General features: G+C 44.5%; 1 protein-coding gene across 2 annotated transcripts in view; it reads left to right on the forward strand.

The window, feature by feature from the left end:
• CHIC2 (cysteine rich hydrophobic domain 2) overlaps positions 1–21514 on the forward strand; it is a 50948-nt gene extending 29434 nt beyond the window's left edge. For both annotated transcript variants that reach the window (XM_051835055.2, XM_051835054.2), the window contains exons 4-6: positions 16055–16111; positions 16271–16330; positions 20182–21514. In XM_051835055.2, coding sequence (XP_051691015.1) covers positions 16055–16111; positions 16271–16330; positions 20182–20232 — 168 coding nt within the window. In that variant the 3' untranslated portion in view covers positions 20233–21514. The remainder of the gene's footprint in view (positions 1–16054; positions 16112–16270; positions 16331–20181) is intronic.
• Positions 21515–22714: the final 1200 nt, after the last annotated feature.

Consider the following 22714-nt stretch of genomic DNA (forward strand, 5'->3'; position numbering starts at 1 on the left):
AAAGATTTATTTATTTTACTTGAAGTCAGAGTTACACAGAGAGAGGAGGACAGGCAGAGAGAGAGGTCTTCCATCCGCTGGTTCACTCCCCAGATGGCCGCAATGACTGGAGCTGCACCGATCCAAAGTCAGGAGCCAGGAACTTCTTTGGGTCTCCCACGTGGGTGCAGGGGTCCAAGCACTTGGGCCATCCTCCACTGCTTTCCCAGGCCCTAGCAGAGAGCTGGATTGGAAGTGGAGCAGCCGGGACTCGAACCGGCGCCCATATGGGATACCAGCACTGCAGGTCGCGGCTTTACCTGCTGTGCCACAGCAGCAGCCTTTTATTTATTTTCGTTTTATTTGGATGGCAGAGACAGAGAGATAGACACAAATATATCTCCCATCTACTAATTCCCAAGTGCCCACAGTAGCTGGGGCTGGTCCAAGCCAAAGCCAGGAGACTGGAACTGTGTTTCTCCCACATGAGTGGCAGGAACCCAAGTACTTGAGCCATCACCTGCCGCCTCCCAGGGTGCTCATTAGCAGGAAACTGGTCTTGGGAGCAGAGCTGGGACTTGAACCCAGGCACTCTGATAGGGGCTACAGAAGTCCTACACAGTATCTTCCTGCTGTGTCAGGTGTTAGTCCCCTAACCCCAACACTTGCCACTGTTTTAGCTTATTTGTGGTTTTTATTGAAAGTTCATTTATTATAAGCAGTGTTGGATCTTGCTTTTCTATTCAGTCTGACACTCTCTAACATTTAGTTGGAGATTTTGCAATATTTATCATTCTTATGGTTATTGACGCCTAAGTTTAAGTCTTTCATTTTGGAATTTGTCTCCCCCCATCAGTTTTTTGTTTCCATTTTTTTCTTATTTTCTTCCTTCTTAATTTTTAAAAAAGATTTATTTACTTATTTGAAAGGCAGATTTACAGAGAGGCAGAGGCAGAGAGAGTTTTCCTTCCTCTGGTTTACTCCCTAAATGACCAAAACAACTGGAGCTGGGCCATTCTGAAGCCAGGAGCCAGGAGCTTCTTCTGGGTCTCCCAGGTGGGTGCAGGGCCCCAAGGACTTGGGCCATCTTCTACTGCTTTCCCAGGCCATAGCAGAGAGCTAGATCAGTAGTGGAGCAGCCGGGTCTCAAACCAGCACCCATATGGGATGCTGGCGCTTCAGGCCAGGGCGTTAACCCACTGCGCCACAGTGCCAGCCCCCTCTAACCTGGTTCTAAAACATTTCTGTTACTGCAAAGTAAAACTTCCCAATAATCCGTGTCTGCCCCTTGCCTTCTCCCCGCAGCCCTTGGCCATCCCAGTCTGTGTTTTGTCTCTATGGCTTTGCCCATTCTGAATAGTTTATACAAATGTTACAGAGTATGACTTTTTGTGTCTTACTTCTCTGCCTTAGCAGTTCTTTTAGGAGAATTGGCTAGGAGAGTGCAGAGCTAGTATAAGTTTGTAAGTACTTTTCCTGTTTCTCATGAAGTAGTTGTAAGAACAAAAGACAAATATGTGTTCTTAAAAATAGGAAGTAGCCACTTGTAGTCGCAAAAATATTTGAAGGCTTGTGTTGTGCTTCAGATCCTTGAATTTTATATTCTGTTTATATAATTTATATTTATTTTAATAGAAAATACTTCAAATGACTTATTAAGTTGACAAACTAGGAAGATAAAGCATATTTAAGAAATTTGTGGGTTTGGGGCCGGTGCCATGGCTCACTTGGTTAATCCTGCCTGCGGCGCCAGCATCCCATGTGGGCGCTGGGTTCTAGTCCGGTTGCTCCTCTTCCAGTCCAGCTCTCTGCTGTGGGCTGGAAAAGCAGTGGAGGATGGCCCAAGAGCTTGGGCCCTGCACCTGCATGGGAGCCAGGAGGAAGCACCTGGCTCCTGGTTTCGGATTGGTGCAGCTCCAGCCGTGGTGGCCATTTTGGGGGTGAACCAACGGAAGGAAGACCTTTCTGTCTCTCTGACTGTGTAACTCTATTAAAAAAAAAAAATTTCTGGGTTTGGTAACCATTTCTTTATACTGCCATGTGCTATCCTTGGACTTATAGCTGTTTTTATTCTTTAATTTACTGAGTATTCCTGAAGCAACACTGTAGGCTTGGTACTGGTTTAGATTCTGAGGTTAAGTGGTTCCTTTTGTGGACTTAAAAGATAGATAAAAGCAAGAAAATAAACACAAAATAATTTCAAACAGTTATCAGTGCTTAGAAGGCAATAAAATAGGCAACTTTAGCCTTTTAATGGGGTCTTTTTTAAAAAAAAAAAGATTTATTTATTTATTTGAAAGTGAGAGCTACACAGAGAGAGAAAGAGAGAGAGAGAGAGGTCCTCCGTTCGCTGGTTCGTTCTCCAGTTGGCCACAATGGAGCTGCGCCAATTTGAAGCCAGGAGCCAGGAGCTTCCTCTGGGTCTCCCACATGGGCACAGGGGCTCAAGGACCCAGGCCATCCTCCACGGCTTTCCCAGGCCACAGCAGAGAGCCAGATCAGCAGTGGAGCAACTGGGACTCAAACCAGTGCCCACATGGGATACCGACACTGCAGGCTGCAGTTCTACCCGGTACACTACAGCGCTGGCCCCTTAATGGGGTTTTTATAAGAGCCCAAGGAACTTGCCAATGAATGAAATACTTTAGCTTTATTAAATAGATTTTATGACATTTACTTGGCAAAAATTTATTTTTGTTCACACTTTGCTTCTCGACTGTGCCTGCACTGTAGTTTTGTCACTTAGGAAGCCTATGTCCAGCCAAGTGAGCATCACTTTCCTGTGCTTCCCGCCTGGCTCACTGTTTGAAAAGTGTGTTGTAGTGTTTCTTAGTTTATGTTTGTTTTTTTTCCCAGGAAACTTGTATCATCCTTCTTTTGCACAAACGAATGTCAGATCCCAATGTTAGTGATTTTGTAGACTTTGTTTTTATGTGCTGGAAGTCTTTGCCCTTTCTGAATGAACAGCCCTGGATATTAACTGTTTCCATACCAGCTTCTTTCATGGATGTATTCATTTATTTGAGAGGAGGAGACAGAGACAGAGAGAGAGGGTGAGAGAGAAAGAGCTTCCATCTGCTGGTTCACTCCCCAGATGGCTGCAACAGGCAGGGTGGGGCCAGGCCAGCGCCGGGAGCCGGGAGCCGGGAGCCGTCCTGGTCCTTCCAGGTGGGCGGCAGTGCTTCGCCCACTGCCTCCTGGGAATGTAGTGGGACGCTGGACTGAGGCAGAACTGGCACCTGACCGCGGAACGCCAGTGTTGCGAGTGAACACGCTAGCCGCTCTGCCAGCGCCGTCACCTGGCAGTTGTCTTACTTCCTTTCTATTTTTTCTTGACAGGCAGAGTTAGACAGAGAGAGAGAGAGAGAGAGAGAAAGGTCTTCCTTCCGTTGGTTCACCCCCCAAATGGCTGCTATGGCCGGCGCGTAGCAGAGAGCAGCTGTGTGTCACATTGCAGACCAGGAGGGTCTAGCACCAAAGAGGAGTCCCAGCCACCACGCACTGCCAGCTACTTCCCTGTTCCCAAGTGAGTGACTCCCTGACACGGAACTGAACACAAATAAGAACACAGGTGGAATGCAGGTAAACAATACTTACAGCAAATCCATACAGAGGGCACTTTGAGGAAGCCACACAGGGGCTGGCACTATGGCCTAGCCAGGTGCCTCCTCCCGGTCTCCATGCGTGTGCAGGGCCCAAGCACCTGGGCCATCCTCCACTGCACTCCCTGGCCACAGCAGAGAGCTGGCCTGGAAGAGGGGCAACCGGGACAGAATCCAGTGCCCCAACCGGGACTAGAACCCGGGGTGCCGGCGCCGCAGGCGGAGGATTAGCCTCAGCTGCGGCGCCTGCTGGCTTACTTCCTTTCTTGAGATGCTTCATTTGCTGGTATATGATGACCAGAATTGTGTGGCTTTCCTTTTTTTTTTTTTTTTTCCTAAAAAGATTTATTTATTTGAAAGGTAGAGTTACAGAGAGGCAGAGGCAGAGAGAGATCTTCCATCCGCTGCTTCACTCCCCAAATGGCCGCAGTGGCTGAGCTGGGCCAATTCGAAGCCAGGAGCCAGGAGCGTCTTAAGATCTCCCACGCAGGTGCAGTGGCCCAAGGAATTGGGCCATCTGCTGCTTTCCCAGGCCACAGCAGATAGCTGGATCGGAAGTGGAGCAGCCGGGATTCGAACCGGCACCCACATGGGATGCTGGCACTATAGGCGGCAGCTTTACCAGCAAGGCCATAGTGCCAGCCCCTGTGTGGCTTCCTCAAAGTGCCCTCTGTATGGATTTGCTGTAAGTATTGTTTACCTGCATTCCACCTGTGTTCTTATTTGTGTTCAGTTCCGTGTCAGGGAGTCACTCACTTGGGAACAGGGAAGTAGCTGGCAGTGCGTGGTGGCTGGGACTCCTCTTTGGTGCTAGACCTTCCTGGTCTGCAATGTGACACACAGCTAGCTGTTCTCTCAACCTCCGTTCCTACTTCTCTGAAATGAGGGGATCCCTTCCTTCAGCGTTGTTTGGAGAACTAGAGTGAGTGCGTGTGTAGTGTTTGAGAGCGTCTCCTCGTGGCGGCCTTCAGTTCACAGCAGTGCTGTCGTCGTTACTGTGGAGGGGTCGGTCTTGTTCCGCCAGTGTCGTGGTTACTGCCGGGTCGGTCTCGTCCCGCCACACTCCTGGAGCCTCGCACTGCCTGGCCTCTGCCTGGGGTGGGTGAGTGTGTTTGTCTAGCCGCTAACATCCTTGGCTTGGTGAGATGATGGCGTTTCAGAAGATGTGGGCTTCACGGGTCCCAACGAGACTCCTGGGCGGAGGGAAGCGCCTTGCCCATGGGTGGAACCCGCAGAGCTCTGTAGGAACAGTGCGATCAGGTGTAGGGCGGAGCAGACCACTGCTGGGAGCTGGCCACGCCTCTGAGCTGTTACCTCACAGGTATTTTCTAGCTCTCAGAATCTTTGAGAAGTAAATGTTGTCGGTAAATATTTTCAGACAAATTTCTTAAAATTTCTTCTTCTGTGAGTTTTTGTAGACATTGCTACTTAGTTTTTGAAATGTTTTATTTTCTCTTTAAAAAATAAAATTTCTTTTATTTAAAGTTCTGGTTATACCTGGGTTTACTCCTGAATATAATTTCTTTCACCTTGAAGTTTGAATATCCAGTCATGTGAGTTCCTCTGGTCAGAGTGTAGTAGGAGTTGAGAATCTACATGGCAGAAGTGCGGAATAGAGGGCTTTTTAAGCTGGATACAGCCTTAAAGACTTAAAGAAACTCAAGGGGAAGTGAACCCGGGGGGAATTGTGTGAAAGCTGGGTGTATCTGAGTCTGGGGGAATCTAAGTCCACTCACCTAGTGGACGGACGGTGGTCCAGTAGCCCTGCACTGGAGTGTGCTCCAGACTTTGCATCCTAGTACAAGAAAGGTTGTGAGCGTGTAAAGAAAGAAAGAGCTAGGTAGAGAAATCTCCGCATGTCGCAGGTAATGAAGCCCAGCCCAGCCCAGCCTGCGGAAAGCGTTCTGTTGCAGTCTTCGTGAAGGGGATCCTGACGAGCTTTAGTGAACAGGGGATGACGGATGAGCGTGCTCCTGTCTGCTGTTGCTGGTCGGGTCTCTCGGCGCCAGTGCCAGCTCTCGGGACTGCGTGGCCTGCACCTGTAGCGGCTTTCACCGGCTGCGGTGACCTCGCTCCCCGCTGCCCCCTGTGCGCCTCTGTGCTGCTCCTGCAGAAGTCCCTCGGGAGCCTGGTCTCGTGGGGCAGGGCTCACTTCCCGATCTTACTCTGCCTGTCTCAGAGTGTGGTTGTAGACCTGGCAGCATAAGCTGTGTTTACAAAGAGAAACGTGATTTACAGAAATCTGTCAGGCAAACCTAGAGAAATAAACTCGGATTATAGGTTTATATATTTGAATTAGGAACACCTCTGTTTTATATTTAAGAAAACCTTTCACATCATATTAGATATCTGACCTTTATAAGCTACTTTAATTAAAATATAATACTTAGTTTGTAATAGCAGTCACTCCAAATTTTTCTTTTTTTTTTTTTTTGACAGGCAGAGTTAGAGAGACAAAGAGAAGGTCTTCCTTCCATTGGTTCACCCCCCAAATGGCCACCATGGCCAGAGCTGTGCCGATCGGAAGCCAGGAGCCAGGTGCTTCCTCCTGGTCTCCCATGGGGTGCAGGGCCCAAACACTTGGGCCATCCTCCACTGCACTCCCAGGCCACAGCAGAGAGCTGGACTGGAAGAGGGGCAACCGGGACAGAATCCGGTGCCCCGACCGGGACTAGAACCTGGGGTACCAGTGCCGCAGGTGGAGGATTAGCCTAGTGAGCCGCAGTGCCAGCTACTCCGAATTTCTAAGTTCCCAATATTTGAATAACTTAAAATTTTTGGTCTGAAATACAGCATCTGTGTTGATATACGGTGGAATAATAGACTCCAAGGAACAAGTAAAAGAAGGATAATTAGTATATATCTGCTATTAACAAGGCACGTAATATACCTAATTTTTTAAATTTAATCTTCACAATAGTTCTTTTTGTAAAATATCATGGTAACATCTAATAATTATGGAGTCTTTACTGTATACTAGGGATTGGGTTCATCAGTTTATTTGTACTGAGTACTTCCCAGAATTCCAAGAGTAGACAGCCATATCTTCCTGTCTGAAGGATGAGAAAATTGAAGTGTAGAGGCCAAGAAACCTGTTGGAGGTCTCCTAGTTTGCGAAGCTAAATCTCAGTCAGAATCCCGGCTGCGGGTTCCGGACACCCTGCCTTTTCACTCGTGTAGAAAGAACATCTGGCATTTTGCGTCTGCAAATCTGACTCTCCATCTTGAAGAGGGTGTGTTGGAAGGAACTTCACAGACTACAAGTGGGGCCCTCTGGCTCTCAAGTAGGCTGTGGCTTACTTAAGCGCATCCAGGAACCGATGAACCGAACAGTGTCTCGGCATTGTTACAGCAATTTCTGCTGTGCCCTGCCCCCTTTAGTTTTTTGAAAGATTTATCTTTGTAATTTTTTTCTGTCTAATATTTAAATATTCTCATATATCTTGACTGAGGCAGTTGAGTTGGATACAAGAGAAAGTACATTTTTTCAGACCTTAGACACAGTTACAGTTGGACAACTAAGAATTGATGTATTATTGCTCTCGCTTTGTTTTTTGTAAAAACAAATGCAAACGAACATGCTTTGCCTTCCAAAGATCATCTGCTGAGTTCCCACTCCCTGGCCAATCAGAGTGCATGGTTTCTGTGGACACTCCCTTTCCTCGATTCACGGGCTTCCTTGACGCTTGGGGACGGGAGGCGCTGTCCTGCCGTCACCACACCTCCACGCTGGCTCTGATGCGGGCTGGGCGGGCTGTCAGGAGTGCAGGAGCTCACTGCACGGAGACTGTCAGCACAGGGGCTCTGTGCAGTACGGAAACCCAGGAGAAACTGCCGTGTGCCCTGTGAGTCCTCTGCCTCCCGAGGCAGTGCGCGCCCAAGAGGGAGACTCCGTCGAGTTCCTGGACAAATGGGGTTAAGTTTACTTTGGTGCAGGGAGCTGTTACGCTCCACACACAGGGTTTTTTCTTCATAATAGACGTTTTCCATGAGTGTTCTGAGGATCATTCCTGTTCACTCTTGGAGAGGTGGAGAACATCTTGTAGTGTAAGCTGGACAGGAACCGAGTGACACAGGAGCTGGGTGTGCCGCACCCAACCCTAAGGGGTTTTTCTTGCCTCCTCTGTTATAACACACAGGGTCGAGTAGTAGGTGTAGCCCTTAGGGAGCCTTATTCCAGTCACCCTGCAAAAGTGACCTCACAGGAAAGATTCCTCCTAACTAGAGGAATGCTTTGGCATTGAAACTAAGAAAGCGGATTCTTATATAAATTAAGGCAATTATTGTAAACAGCACTGACATTCAAAAAATTTGAGGGAGGGAGAGAGAAGGAGGGAGGGAGAGAGAAAGAGAGGGAGGGAGAGAGAAAGAGAGGGAGGGAGGGAGAGGGAGGGAGGGAGCGAGAGAGAGAGGGAGGGAGAGAGTGCGCTCCCTTCTGCTGGCTTACTTCCCGAATGCCTGCAGCAGCTGGGGCTGGGTCAGGGCTGAAGCTGGTTCCCTTCGTGCAATCCAGGCTTCCTGTGCGGGGGCAGGGACCCTCTGCCACACAGGAATTGAACCCGGGGACTCCACTGTGGGACGCAGGCATCCTAACTGCTAGGTAAACGCCCACTCTGACAGTTTGCTGTTAACCAGAGTAGAGGAGGGCGCCCAGAAAGCTGTGCACTTCGAGCCTTGCATGTGCAGAGGGGCACTGTATTAGAGCTGGAGGAAATGTGTTTGCCAAGAGCTGACTGACATCAGTTCTCTGCGCGTGCTTAGACCTCATGTTGATGTGTGGTGTGCAGGATTTGTCCATCTGCTTCTGTGACGCTCTGCTTGGACCCACCCAGTGAGTTTCTAATACAGGTCATGTGTTTCAGTCCTCAGATGGCCATTTGATGTTTCTGTAGGTTCCAGTTTTCATCTACCTCTTCCCATCTATTTTCTTGATTATATTAATCAAGTTTCAGAGTAAGTTGGCTATTCCAGACTGACAACCTGATTAGTGGTTTAGATAACTTGTAAGTCATAGATACTTACTTGTCTCAGCATAATATCTTTTGTTTATTTGTTTGAAAGAATTGCAGAGAGAGAGAGACAGATAGACAGATCTTCCATCTGCTGGTTCACCCCCCAAGGTGGCTGCAACAGCCAGAACTCGATCAGCCCGAGGCCTGGGTCTCCCACATATGTGGCAGGGGCCCAAACACTAGTGCCATCTTCCACTGTTTTTCTCAGGCTGTTAGCAGGGAGCTGGATCTGAAGTGGAGCCAGCTGGGACATGAACCGGCACCCATATGGGATGCTGGCACTACACCCCAGCGCTGGCCCCAGCTTAGCACCTTTTAAAAAGTAACGCGTTCTTTACGGAGTCACGGCTCTGTAGTGTGTGGAGAGTGGGGCTGAAGGCCGTCTAATCTTGACTTCACACCCTCGTCTTACTTTGTGCTCTTCACGTGTGAAGTGGGAGCAATACAGCTCCTTAGAGACGCGCTGTGCAGAGTGAGTACTGCAGCCACAGGAAGGCGTCTGAGGGGTCAGACCCTGGCTGGGACCGCCGGGTCCCCTGCTCTTGTTCCGTGTCACCTGTGACCATCAGCAGCTCTGCTGTTTCTACCTGAGTTCTATCTGCTGGTCCCTTTTGTACTTACATGGTTTTGAAATAAATCTCTGATAGTAGTACTTTTTATTTTAGTGAAATTCATCTTAGCAATTTTTCTGCTATTAATTGAAATTCAGTTTTAGTTTTGTGAAATCTTAGTATTTTCTGAAATGTTTTCAGATAACTCCCTTAAAATTATGTGCAACATTTTATGTTGGTACTTATATGTGTTTTTCTGGAGAGAAGCAGTAACTGTATCACTCGCAAAGTAGGCAGTGTTACCTTAAAAAGTTGACGACAGGGGCAGGCACTGTGGCACAGAGGGTTAAGCCACCGTCTGCAGTACCAGCATCCCGTATTGGCGCCTGTTTGAGTCCTAGTTGCTCTGCTTCCAGTACAGCTCCCTGCTAGTGCGTCTGGGAAAGCAGCGGAGAATGGCCCAAATGCTTGGGGCCTGCACCTGCAAGGGAGACCCAGATGAAGCTCCTGGCTTCGACCTGGTGGAATGATGGTTGTTGCGGCCATCTAGGGAGTAAACCAGCGGATGGCAGATATCTATCTCTCCCTCTCTTCTCTCTCTCTCCCTCCCCCTCCCTCCCTCCCTCCCCCCCTCCCCCCCCCCCACACGCACACACGCACGCACACTCCCTTTCTTTCTCTCTCTCAGGTTTTTCTTCTCTCTGGAACTCTACCTTTCAAATAAATAAACCTTAAAAAGAGTTAATGACAACCCAGTAGCCTAGATCATATACTTTTGATGATATTCTTATTAGTACCTATCAATCACGGCTCAGTGATATGTTAAGAGGGTTTTTTTTTTTTAAAAATTTGACAGGCAGAGTTAGACAGACAGACAGAGAGAAAGGTCTTCCTTCCATTGGTTCACCCCCCAAATGGCCACCATGGCCGAAGCTGCGCCGATCCGAAGCCAGGAGCCAGGTGCCTCTCCTGGTCTCCCATGCGGGTGCAGGGCCCAAGCACTTGGGCCATCCTCCACTGCCTTCCCGGGCCACAGCAGAGAGCTGGACTGGAAGAGGAGCAACCGGGACAGAATCCGATGCCCCGACCGGGACTAGAACCCGGGGTGCTGGCGCCACAGGCGGAGGATTAAGCCAAGTGAGCCACGGCGCCGGCCCCAAGAGGATTTTTTGAAAAGATTTTTATTTATTTGAGAGGTGGAGTTACAGAGTAGGGGAGACAGAGAGAGGTCTTCCATTGGCTGATTCACTCCTCAAATGGCCGCTTCTGCTGGAGCTGAGCCTGTCTGAAGCCAGGAGCTTCTTCCAGGTCTCCCATGTGGGTACAGGGGCCCCAGTTCAAGTTCTTGGGCAATCTTCTGCTTTCTCAGGCCTTAGTAGAGAGCTGGATCGGAAAAGGAAGAGCAGGGACTAGAACTGGTGCCTACAGGGGATGCCGGTGCCCTGGGCAGAGGATTAACCTGCACCACAGTGCCTGCCCCAAGAGGATATTTTTGATACACAGAATACTAGCAGTTGTTTTACTTATCTCTGCCTAACAGTATTACTATTAAACAGTACTGAAAGGGTTGTTCTAGCGATACTTTTTTGGATATTTAGTATATATAGATTATTTTAAAGTTAATATTGACTTAAAATTTTTAAAAGAGCTTTTACATACAGGAAGGGAATTTGTTTAAAAATGATTTTGAGGAATCTGTTCATATGCTAGTTTTCTTGTTGATGAATCTAGATTTTTCATGTATCATGATTTTTTGATACGCTGTTTAATTTTTTGCACATCTTTGGAATATAGGATTTAATATTCAACACAAACGAGAATCGGGTAAAGTTTCTCCTAAATTAAAGTAATTCTTTTAAAATTATTTATGGTTTCCTTCTAATAACTCACAACTGAAAACATTGTTTTCCTTATTTTAACAATTTGTTTACACAGATATCTAAAGATAAAAGTTAAAATAAAAATAAATATATTTAAAACTTTATTATAACTAAAGCAATCATCAATTTAGAAGCTTAAAATTTAAGAAATTGAACATTTGAAGTTTGGCTTTGACATTCTGTAATGTTATGATATATCTAATAGAAATTGTTTTGTTTTGTTTTGTTTTTTTTGACAGACAGAGTGGACAGTGAGAGAGAGAGAGACAGAGAGAAAGGTCTTCCTTTGCCGTTGGTTTTAAAGATTTATTTATTTATTTATTTGAAAGGTAGAGGAGGTCTGCTGGTCCACTCCCTAAATGGCTGTAATGGCCATAGCTGGGGCCAATCCAAAGCCAGGAGCTTCTTCCAGGGCACACATGCAGGTGCAGGGACCCAAGGACTTGGGCCATCTTTTACTGCTTTCCCAGGCCACAGCAGAGAGCTGGAGAGCCACAGCATGGGCCCCTAATTGAAATAAATTTTAATTGTACGTTTAAATAGCTGAACTTTTATAAATCATTATTAGTGGGATATCCTGTTTAACATTTTGTTAGCATGCGTTAGCGTCTTTGTCTTGTAAGGACTGATGGTTCTATTTCTTTGGGGAAAATTCAGAGGAATTTTGTGATAGTTGGCATGTCTTGTGTTTTCTTTTTTGGCTGTGAGTACTCTGAACGTGCTGAGGTGTGGCCTTGTTAGTAAGATCTGGAAAGCCGCTTCTTTGAATAACTGCTTTTTCAAATGATTGTGAGTAAATGTTCATCAGTGATGAATGTTCTAGGTAAAGGTGGTAACAGTAGAAGCGCAGTACAGGGAGATGGCCCAAGTGGTTCCTGCTGACCTGGGACACTTAGGTATGTGTGGTGGTTCATTGTTTATACTAGGGAATGAGAAGTTCATTCCTTAAAAGTTACAGTATCAAGGAGAAATTACAAAATTGCTTCATGGAAGTTACATTTGAATTTTCAGAGAATCTTAGTTTTTTTACTGTAGTAATTTAATGTTTCCATTTATTTAGTGTGTGTTTTACTGTTTTAAGCTTTCTTTGGTAGTTGTAGAGGTATATCACGTCTAATATTGCTGCCAGTCCTTAATTAATTGGCTATTTTGTTAATTATTCTGACCCTTTTACCTCTCTGGCGGTTTTCGTGTCTGGGCTGGTTTCCACAGTTCTACCAAAGCTTTCCAAGGGACTGAAGGAGTAGGAGTGGGAGTCAGAGTTGTGCACTCAGTTGCTACTACTACATCAGCTGCCGTCTTGTTTTTGAATCTCTGTCGTCATTTTCCACTTCAGTGTGGCTGAATGGCTGTGCTAGAGTTAGCTCACGTGAGAAGGCTCTGAGGAGCCAGGTGTTGGCGTGGAGGTCACGGCCATGAGTCCCGGGTATGCGTGGCGCTGGCCTCCCCGACCTGGGAGGTGACCGGACTTGCATGGTAGGAGTCTGTGCTGCTGGCCTCTGCCGGAATCCAGGATCATCTTCCCCAGGGGACGGGCATCCTCTGTGAGGACCACTAACCTGTCCTCTCCGCTCTGGGCGGGCCTGAGGGGGATTAAGACCCTCCGTGGGGAAGCCCGGCTGCCCTTCCCCTGTTCTTTCAGCTAAATAGGAGATTTTTGGTTCCCATGACTGTCAGCCCGGGGCTTTCACAAGCGCGAGGTTCTTTTAAGATGACTGATTTTTAGAAGCTGGCCTAGAATACTGAAAGGTGATGTTTTGTTGGTGTTTGATGTGGGCAGATCCTATATGTAATAATGTTTCACATGCATGTTAATTTTGCGTTTGAGAGTTTACATAAACTTTTAAAAACCAAGGGCAGGTTTTTATAAGACTAGGTTTGCGTGTCCAGTTAGTAACTATTAAGTGTGCCGGTGTAGGACCTTTAGGAACATACTTTCAAAAGTTCATGGAAAATGCATTTTGTGGAGAAAACTATGCGTAGACTTGAAAATTTGTTCATGCAAGCAAAAACTTGGGTCTTAATTCTGTTTTTCCATAAACGTTTGGCATAGTCCTTCATTTCGTTAGAAATAACTGTCAGCCCCGTGGACATCAGTTCTTAACTTCTATTTCTAGATGGCTGCAATCGTAATGTGCTTTCTTTTCTTGTTGGAAAGCTTTGAGATAGCTTTTATAAGCACTGCTGTGTGGTATTTTTGCAGTATCTGCCAGATTGGCATTGTATTCAATCTTGAGAATATATTTTGATTTTGCTAACTAAAAGTAATTGCAGAGTGTTAAACATTCTCAGTAGTTAAAGCTCCCCCCCCCCCCCCCCCATTTAATCTGAGCTTTTGTTGCTACTAACAGAACGTGTTGTGGCACAGTTTCTCCCCCCACCCCCCACCCCCAACCCCCGTTTTAACTGACTGCTGGGATCTGTGTACTTGTCACCTTGGCCTGCTGGAAGCGGCTCCTTTCTGGTTCTGTGTGCTCTCACCTGCGCCTCACTGTAGATCATTGCCATGCAAGTGCAGTGACTGACTAAGCTGCACGTGCAAGTTCTTTTTTTTTTTTCACCTGTCAAGCAGGAAAAAAGTCTTTATAGCAAGATTAGATGGTGCTAACTCACAGCTTAAGTACTTAGACTGTCAAGTTTATAGAAATATTTTATTTTTAGGTACTTATTCAGAATATGGCGTGCCAGAGCTTGTTTGATTTCAAACACTTAAATATTGTAAGATACAATTATTATTATATGAAACCCTATCATTAACGTCCTAATTAGATGCAAAGAGTAAATTGAAATTTATTCAAAATAAATATTTTGAAATTTAAGGTTCATGCTTTGTAATTATCTTTTATTCAAATACTGGTAGTTGCTTGAAGTTATTTATAGTTAATACTTTTAAGTTGTGTGTATATGTGTGCTTGTGTGTGTACATGTATATGGCATGTATGAGACCTGCTCTTATTGTAATATAGCAAGGGCTTAAGTTTCTGATGAAATGGTGATGGTGCTAGCTACGTTTTTTTCTTCTTGAGTAATAAATATTGGCAGAATACAGTGGTAATCTTTTGGGAACTATTTTATATGTTAAAGTAAAATAAGGGACTCGGAAAACTTCTTCCCCCCACCCTGGTTCTTTCGTCACCACCAGCCCCCGCCCCCCCAAGCCATCAGTAAAAGTAAAACCTCAAATTGCATAGTAATCTTAATCTGTTATTAAAAGGCCCTGGAAAGGAAGATTACAAGGTGGACGGAGGCTTTGAATCGGTTTGCCCTGGTTCAGCAGCGGGTGGGCAGGCGGAGGCTGCTGGGGGACCTAGTGCCGTTCTTCACCATTGATAGAGTAGCCTTTCAGAGTCAATGAGCTCTGTCAGTGCGCGCCTGTCACGGCTACAGCTTCACAGACCTGAGAGGCGGTTGCGAGGTCAGCCCTTTTCAGGTTCGCTGTGATGCAAATGAGCTTTAATGCTTAAACAACTATTGGAATTTTTATGTCTGCTCCTTGTTCTTTTTTCTTCACAAAGTCATTGACGAGACATTCAGTGCTTTTTAAATTGGAAGTTGCATTGTGCTAAAGACCTAGTACAGATTTACGGAGGGCTGAAAGCAGTTAGATCATGTTCTTTTCATGGTGCGATTAGAATCAAATCGATTTCCCTCCAGCCTTCAGCATTCAGATGGCAATTTTAACAAAGCTTGGGGGCTAGACAAGGGACAAAACGACTGAACTGAATGCTAATTACACTCTGCAGCCTTATTTTCTTTTGATTTGGGGCTGACTGGCAACTAAATTAACAAAAAGTGTGACCATAACTGCTGCCCTATTTTCATTTAAAAGGAGAGCTGCCTCGAAAAGGCTATCTTTACAAAGAAACAAGTGAGGTCTGCTGATCATTGTTAACAAGGGCACTATTTTTTTTCTTGAAAATTCTTGCCAGAAAGACTGTTCTAAAAAGTAATGTAATAAATTAGCCATTGGCTGCTAGTGCCCAGAGAGGCGGTGGGGTTCTGATTTTTATGACATAAGCTTGGGAAGTGGAAGGCAGTCGTGGTGGTTTGTTGGTAATTATGGATCATGGTTGGCACCTAGGTGACCGTGGCGTGCCCAGGGTGTTCAGCTTGCTGCAAGGTAAAACGGCCACCAGATTACAGTGGGTGCTTAAAATAAGCAGGAACAGTTGATTATGTAGCATTACATTATTTAAGACCAGTTCAAGACTAGCATTTTTCACCTGACTTATTCCTGGGTGGTGTGCAGATCTTGAGAATGGATTGACAGTGCTTGTTTACAATACGTTGCACCACATTAATAACAGTCGATGCAAGCGTCCTGCAGCTGCACCACGGTGTGGGTGATCGGGTGGCAGCTCCGTCGGGGCTGCACCTGCAGCTGTGTCACAGTCGCATCCTAACACCTGGCACCATGAATTATCTCCTCCTCTATTCAGACTCCAGAGCAAGAAACATTCTGTCCTGCGTAGAATGTGTTGCAACAATCAAGTGAAGTAAATTTCTCAATTGATTCCTGAAACAGTACTATTGAATGAAGACTTTGATTTTGCTGCCAGATGACACTTTTATGTTAATTTACATAAAAACTTTGGCTGGAAAATCTGTGGAATAATCAGTAAACCGGCTTTTAAATGTGGATTATTACTTTTAAGTATGATAAGAAAATTAGTTTGATTTTTATAACTTTTTATTAATTAATTTTCAATTATTTTTTAATTTACCTGAAAGTCATTTGTGTTTTATTAACTAAAGCATTAAATTTTTTACTTTACTTTTTAAGCATTGCCAAAATATTTTGAAAGAAGTGTGTATTTAAATTTACACATTTTATAGAGCGTTTGAGATTTCACTAGCTTTCTGTTGGAGGCTGGTAAATTTAGAACAGCTTTCTGAAGACACCATTTAGTGCTGGACCACCCTGTGCTCTGCCAGTGTCTTCCTCTCCCCTTTTCACATAAAAAGCAGCTGCAAAACAAAGTTTTTCTAAAACCAGTTGAGGGTGAACTTTTTTCTCGTTTGTCTTTCAGACACGAAGATCGATTGAGAAGTTATTAGAATGGGAAAACAATAGGTTATACCACAAGGTGGGTGCCACGGGGAGCGGCTTCGGACTGCTGGGGTCTCAGTCGCGCAGTATGGAAACAGATGCTTTTGTTGAGCTGGAAATAGGAAAGGTGGACAACTGGGGCGGGCTGGTGCGCAGTGGAAGCAGCTCACGCCTCTCCTTCCCTCCCGCCGTCTAGCTGTGCTTGCACTGGAGACTGAGCAAAAGGAAATGTGAAACGAGCAACATGATGGAATATGTAAGTTCAAGGGCTGTTTTGTGAGTTTCTCTATTAAATGATCATTTATTTTGCTTCTGATCTTATTCTTTCCGTGATTATTAATCAGCAAAGGTGTCAGGAGCTGAATCTCCTGAGTGCAAGGATTTTCTACGGTTCACAGATGCATGGTTTGATGTGCAAAGACTGATTTATAAAGTTATGAATGACTTGAAAACAAGGCTTCACTGTGTTCTGAAAAATAATAAATTAATTGCCAAGATAAAATAGCCTGAACATGTGTTGATGGAGTGTGAAATTTTAGGTGCTCTATGAATAACCACGTCAGATATGGCTTTTCTATATCATGCTAATCAAGTGTCCAAGTATGGAGGAAAACCTTTCACCGATCCATGGGCGCTTAAGAGCCCTTTCGCCTGTGTAGCTCTGAGCTGCCCGTAGACCTCAGCGGCCGTCAGAGGAGCTTCCAGATAAATGTTGCTGTGTAAAATTATCGTACAAGTCAGCGCCGAGAGCCCGTGTCGCTCATCCTGTGACCTGGTTTCGCCCGTTTGTAGCGTGAATTCCGACCCCTTGATGCACTTGAACCGTTTTTCTCCTTTTGAAAAGTTTGCAGTACTGTAGGAAGCTGTGAATCTGTGTGATTCTCCCTTGAGCTGGGGTGTTTGATTGTAAATATGGAAAGGTTATTACATTAAAAGAAATAGACCTCAGGAAGAGGTAATTGTTGGAAATGCAAGCCAGAGCCTTTGCTAAGTGCTGGGTGTAACATACCTGATGAATTTTTGTCTCTGTGTGTGTGTATGTATATAAAAGATGGATTTAAAAAGTGTTTAAATAGTTGGGAATTATCATAAAATCATTTTTCTCTGTTAGCACTTTCCTGTTCTTTCATTGTCTTACAGCCAAGTCCCACTTCTAGCCTTGAGCATAAAAGGTATTTTTAAAGGTCTTTTTTCACAGACTAGCTCTATTCAGTTCACTGAATAATGTAGGTCTTGTCTTTATTACATTGAACATGTAAATTCATGATGTTGAGAAAGACACTTGGTACTTCTTTATAATCGCAAAAAAGCACCTTCAGGTAAGCTGTTGAAGTTGACCTATGGAGATGCTGGTTTTATGTTTTCGTCATAGATAGTAAAAGGGTTGGTGGATGCATTCGAGGGGAGGGATGGTTATTTAGGAGACGTAAAGATTTTGTGAAAACACATTTATTACATTTATAAACCCAGACAGCTTAAAACTGAAGCCTTATTTTGTATGCATCTGTGTGCATCTCTAAATTGACTTTGGAGAAGACAACATAAAAGTTATTCCCAATGTTGTGATTTACAGATTTGAATATCATTAATTCATAAAATATATTTATTGCTTTATGACATTCTTTTACTAACTAAAAATAGCACCTTCCGAAACATCCTGAGCTTTGCTTTGTTTGTAATGTCCTGTAATTTGCCATGAACTTTTAGACAATAAGCACTTCTACTGAACTCATTATTTTTCATGCTCTCAGATATCCAGAATAAAATTTAAAAATTTCAAATTGCTCTAAAAATATTTTTTAGATTTGCCTCAGAGTTTATACATTTACAATAGTTGAATGTAGGAATTATATGGTTTTAAAAATTACCTAGGGGCCGGCGCTGTGGCATAACCAGTAAAGCCACTGCCTGCAGTGCCTGCATCCCATTTGGGCACCAGTCCAACGGCTCCACTTCCGATCCAGCTCTCTGCTGTGGCCTGGGAAAGCAGCAGAAGATGGCCCAAGTCCTTGGGCCCCTGCACCTGCATGGGGGACCAGGAAGAAACTGCTGGCTCCTGGCTTCAGATCTGCTCAGCGCTGTCCATTGCAGCCATTTGGGGAATGCAGCAGATGGAAGATCTTTCTCTCTCTTGCTTCCTTTCAAATAAATAAATAAATCTTAAAAAATTGCCCTTAAGAGCAATTTTTAAAAATTAAAATAGCAAATAATCTGGTAAGAAGAGGGTGCTTCCTTTTCTAATGATTTTGGACCTTTTAACTATCTACCCCTCCTTTTCTGTAGCTTACAGAAATTTCATTTGTTAAAGGAAATTACTTCTTCTTGATCGTATTTTGAATATTGTAGATCATCTAGAAACAAACACCAATTGATACTTTTTTTTTTATTAAAGATGACCTTTTTTTAGATTTATTTTATTTATTTGAAAGAGTTATGGAAAGAGAGAGAGAGAGAGAATCTTCCATCTGCTGGTTCACTCCCCAAATGGCCACAGTGGACAGACCTGGGCCAATCTGAAAACCAGGAGCCAGGAGCTTCTTCCAGGTCTCCCACATGGGTGCAGGGGCCCAAGGACTTGGGTCATCATCCACTGCTTTCCCAGGCACATTAGCAAGGAGCCGGATCAGAAGTGGAACAGCTGGCACATGAACTGGCACCCATATGGGATGCTGGTGCTGTAGACTGGGGCTTTAACCTGCTGCACCACACACAGTGCAGGTGCCCTCTTTGTTTAAATGTGGCAGACAGATAGAATTTAGAAAAAAATGAGACTGGTAGCCAATCTCTATGTGTGACTTCTGAAGAAAAAGAATTTGTAGAATATGTTTGTTAAAAATTAGCAATTCAAATATAGTCATAGTATTGTTAAGACCACTTGATTGAAGATATATTTGACATACAGAAGAATTTATTGAATACTGATTCATGAGAAGCTTAAACATTTAATCGTCAAATTTCGGAGCTGTGAAAAATCTTGTGGTGTAGTCTAATCCCTTTATCCACATAGGTAGGAAACCAGAACACAAGCAGATGTGGCCCAGAGAAAGACGTTAGGCAAAGCACTAGCGCGGGGGGCAGTGAGTGATCTGCAGGCAAGCCACAGTCGCCCAGACCCAGGGCAGAAACCGGAGTGGGACGCGGCCATCTGAGCCGGGAGTGCAAGTGCCTCCTTTATAGAGGCAGACCAGACGCCAGCGGAGCTGGACAGTGCGGACGGAAGTTTCTGGCCCCAACGGCTAACTCGCGGCAGTGTGCAGATCTGGAGATGAGAAAGCAGTGGGGAGTTCACCAGACTTGGAAACTGTTCCAGTCAAGTAATTTTTTCAAAAACATTTATATATTTATTTGAAAGGCAGAGTTACAGAGAGGCAAAGGCAGAGAGAGAGAGAGAGAGAGAGAGAGAGAGAGAGGTCTTCCATCTTGTTTTGTTGATTTTCCTTCAGTCTCCTGTTAAAAAGTCCTTTGGGACACATTTTGATCTTTGATTTTGCTAACTTAAGTCCCTGTATTGTCGAACTAGGGCAGCGCCAGGACCTAAAGACCAGGGAGCTGAGTTGATAAATGAGGGAAGCCAAAGGAAAACTGGGACTAAGGGTTCAGCTCCAGTCTGCGCTGGAGGGGCCAGGCTTTGCGACGAGACAGAGATGCCAGCTCCCCGGCCCTCGCTGTTCCCTCACCTGGGAAGTGGGGACACAGGAGTTGTTGGGGTTAAGCAGACATGTCCAGCGGGGTGGTGCACCTGCTGGGCGGTGAGTTCTCAGAGCTAGCCGCTTTCCTGGTTCACCCATATGTGCGTGCGCCTGGGGGCGGGGGGCGGGGCTCCAGTGTGTTGGGGGTGCCGGCCTTATCAGCCGTCCACCGACTTCCCGCAGTCCTCCTCTCAGAACTGAGGTATGTATGTTGCATGTTGGGTTAAGGTCCAGAAAGATGTTCAGTGATGGAGCTCTGTGTTATCAAATCATGTGTTCTAATAGTATCAAGTTGCTATTTTAAAATGTGGATGGATTTTCAAAATTGTAACTGATGTAAGTGAGAGAAATATAACTGAAATTTTAAGATTAAAAATCTGTTTAAATCTCTTTAAAACTTCTTCTTCTTCTTTTACAGGTCATCCTCATAGAATTTTTACCAAAGACACCGATTTTTCGACCAGATTAGCGTTGATCGTATTGATAGAGACTTTCCAAGTACGTTGTCTTTCCAATGGTGCCTTGCTCGGTGCTCTCCTGGTGGTGACATAACATTGGTTCTACAGAACAGTGTGGTGGTGTTTGTTTGTTTGTTTGTTTGTTTTTTTCTAAATAACCGCATGTTCTAAGTGTGCATTTTTGTCAAACTTTGCAAGTTATTTCATACAGATGTTTAATACTTAAGTTATTGTACTCTGTTCTGTTATGTATTCTGAGTTTCAAGGATTACTTTTTTGTATTATCAAAAAAATACATTTGAACTTAGCATAAAAAGTGGCCAGCCTTTTTTATTTTATCACCAAGGTACACAGAATCTTTTATTTATAAATTCCTTAACATAGAAAACACCTTTGTAAGGCTCTACTTATCTATTCTAGCAAGCACAAATTGTATTATTTTTTCTTGCTTTTACATTTATCCTAGTCGTTATTATTTTAAAAGCCTTTGGAACCAGACATTCCCCCTTCCATACAATTCCTAACACTGTTTACAGCGGTTACGTCTGTGCCATCGTGAAGGCCTGCCTGTCTTCCAAGGTGGTACGGCAGAATTAAATTATTTTTACTCCTAGAGTAGGCAGATCAAGGGATGGTGTGCATGCATCAGTGGCTCCTAGAGCTCAGGATCGCAAAGTAGAGTAGCATCACAATCCGTATATTTTTGGTCGAGATGATACTAATAATAGCCTTACTTGGGTTATTTTTATTGCTTGTCAAATCTTATATAAAAAGATGGAAGTACTTCTTTTAAACATTTTTAAGAAGAATATTTCTCCAAATCTAGCATCATTGTAGAACTATGTTTTTGAAAGAAAGCAGAGGTTCTAGAGTGCTGAATACCCCATCATTATTGAGAGCAGGTTGTTACTAAGAAACGGACGCGGTGTCATCCACTGGTTCACTTCTAGTTCAGTTATGTGCATTTCCTTGACTGAGAATGTGACCTGTGCATTGCAATTAGATTGGCTTGTTTGAACATACATACACACATTTTTCTCCCTTTTGGTTGTACATATCTTCATGCATTTTAACATTTTCTAGATTTCTGAATGACTTATGTGTAAATTTTTGTTTTCATAAGCCTGAAATTATACAGGTTTTGATGTGTGTCAAGAACTTGTTCCATACAACTGTGGTATCGAGCAATAATGTGAATAACTTTTGAAATTATATAAACTATGCTTAATAATTTGTATTAAGAATTGGTACCACTATACATTTTTTTCCTTGTATTAAATCTTTTAAATACTAGTTTCATTAATTTATATACATGTATTTTTTAAAAGTATTTCTTTGTACTTCTCCAGAGTACTGTACTTCTCTATATAAGTTTGAATAGCTAAATGCCAGTATCTTATATCCTATATTGGACATTAGGAACTGTCTTAAAAACTAGGATTTTTCAAAAAAGGTTTTTTGTCTGAGAATTATTTGTTTCTGTTGCCCTTCAGATAACAGCTTGAGTTTACAGAACACTTTTCCTGTGAGGAGCTCAAAGTACAAAGGTCAGACACTTCCCGCTTTATTTCGTGTGTGCAGGGCGTGTCCTGCCACCTTCCAGTGGAGCCCTTGGAAGCTGTGTTTCGGCAACGCCAGTATCCCCGGGCTTCAGTGTGAGAGACACTCCGTCTCCAGACAGTGCACACTCTGCTGGGAGAGAGCAGGAACACGGAACACGTGTGGCTCCGCAGCACCATGTTCCCGGTGTGGCCATTGTATTGATCAGCTTTATGAAAAGAGCTTACCAATTAGACTTCTTTTGTCCGATGATGATTCTGTCGGTCATAGTTTCAAAAATCATTCTGTCCCGGGAAGTGTGTTTTACAGTCCATAGTTTCCACAGCCAGTGCTGTCCAAGGGCAAGTCTTTGAAGGCTTCTCTGATTTTACCGAGCCTCGTGGGCGTCGCCTAGAGATCCCTTGCAGGGTGCACTGTCCACCCGCAGTGTGTGTGGAAGAGCCCGCAAGGCAGGGGGACAGCCAGTTTGCCTTGGACAGTGGATTTCCCCGCCTGGGTGTTCGTTCGTGGTCTTCAGTGTAATGCCGGCTTATCGTTTCTCGGCTCCCAAGTTTAAGCACCCGTGCTGCCTGGCATTTGGGGGACGTTGAGGTGTCCAAGGAAGCGTTTGAAATGATGATGGTCCAGACCCTGTCTTCTGAAGCTCTTAAGCTGGCCAGGAAAAGGTGCTACTGGCAGGAAATCAGTGGAGGGCTTTGACGTAGGCTAAGTGAGTAGCATGCCCTTGCAGAAAGGTACCACTGCTGTGTGGAAACATTCTTTTCTCGATAATATACCTTCTGAACCCTGTTAGACACAGGGTCTTCAAAAAGCTCATGGAAAGTGTGTATTACAAAAAAAAACAAAAACCACTATGCATGGATTGCAAAAAATTTTTGCACCAAATAGTTTACCTTTTCATTGCATCTTTCCACAGAGTTTTTGCAGTCCTCT

The sequence above is a fragment of the Oryctolagus cuniculus genome, chromosome 8, assembly GCF_964237555.1.
Source record: "Oryctolagus cuniculus chromosome 8, mOryCun1.1, whole genome shotgun sequence".
In the NCBI taxonomy this organism is placed as follows: domain Eukaryota; kingdom Metazoa; phylum Chordata; class Mammalia; order Lagomorpha; family Leporidae; genus Oryctolagus; species Oryctolagus cuniculus.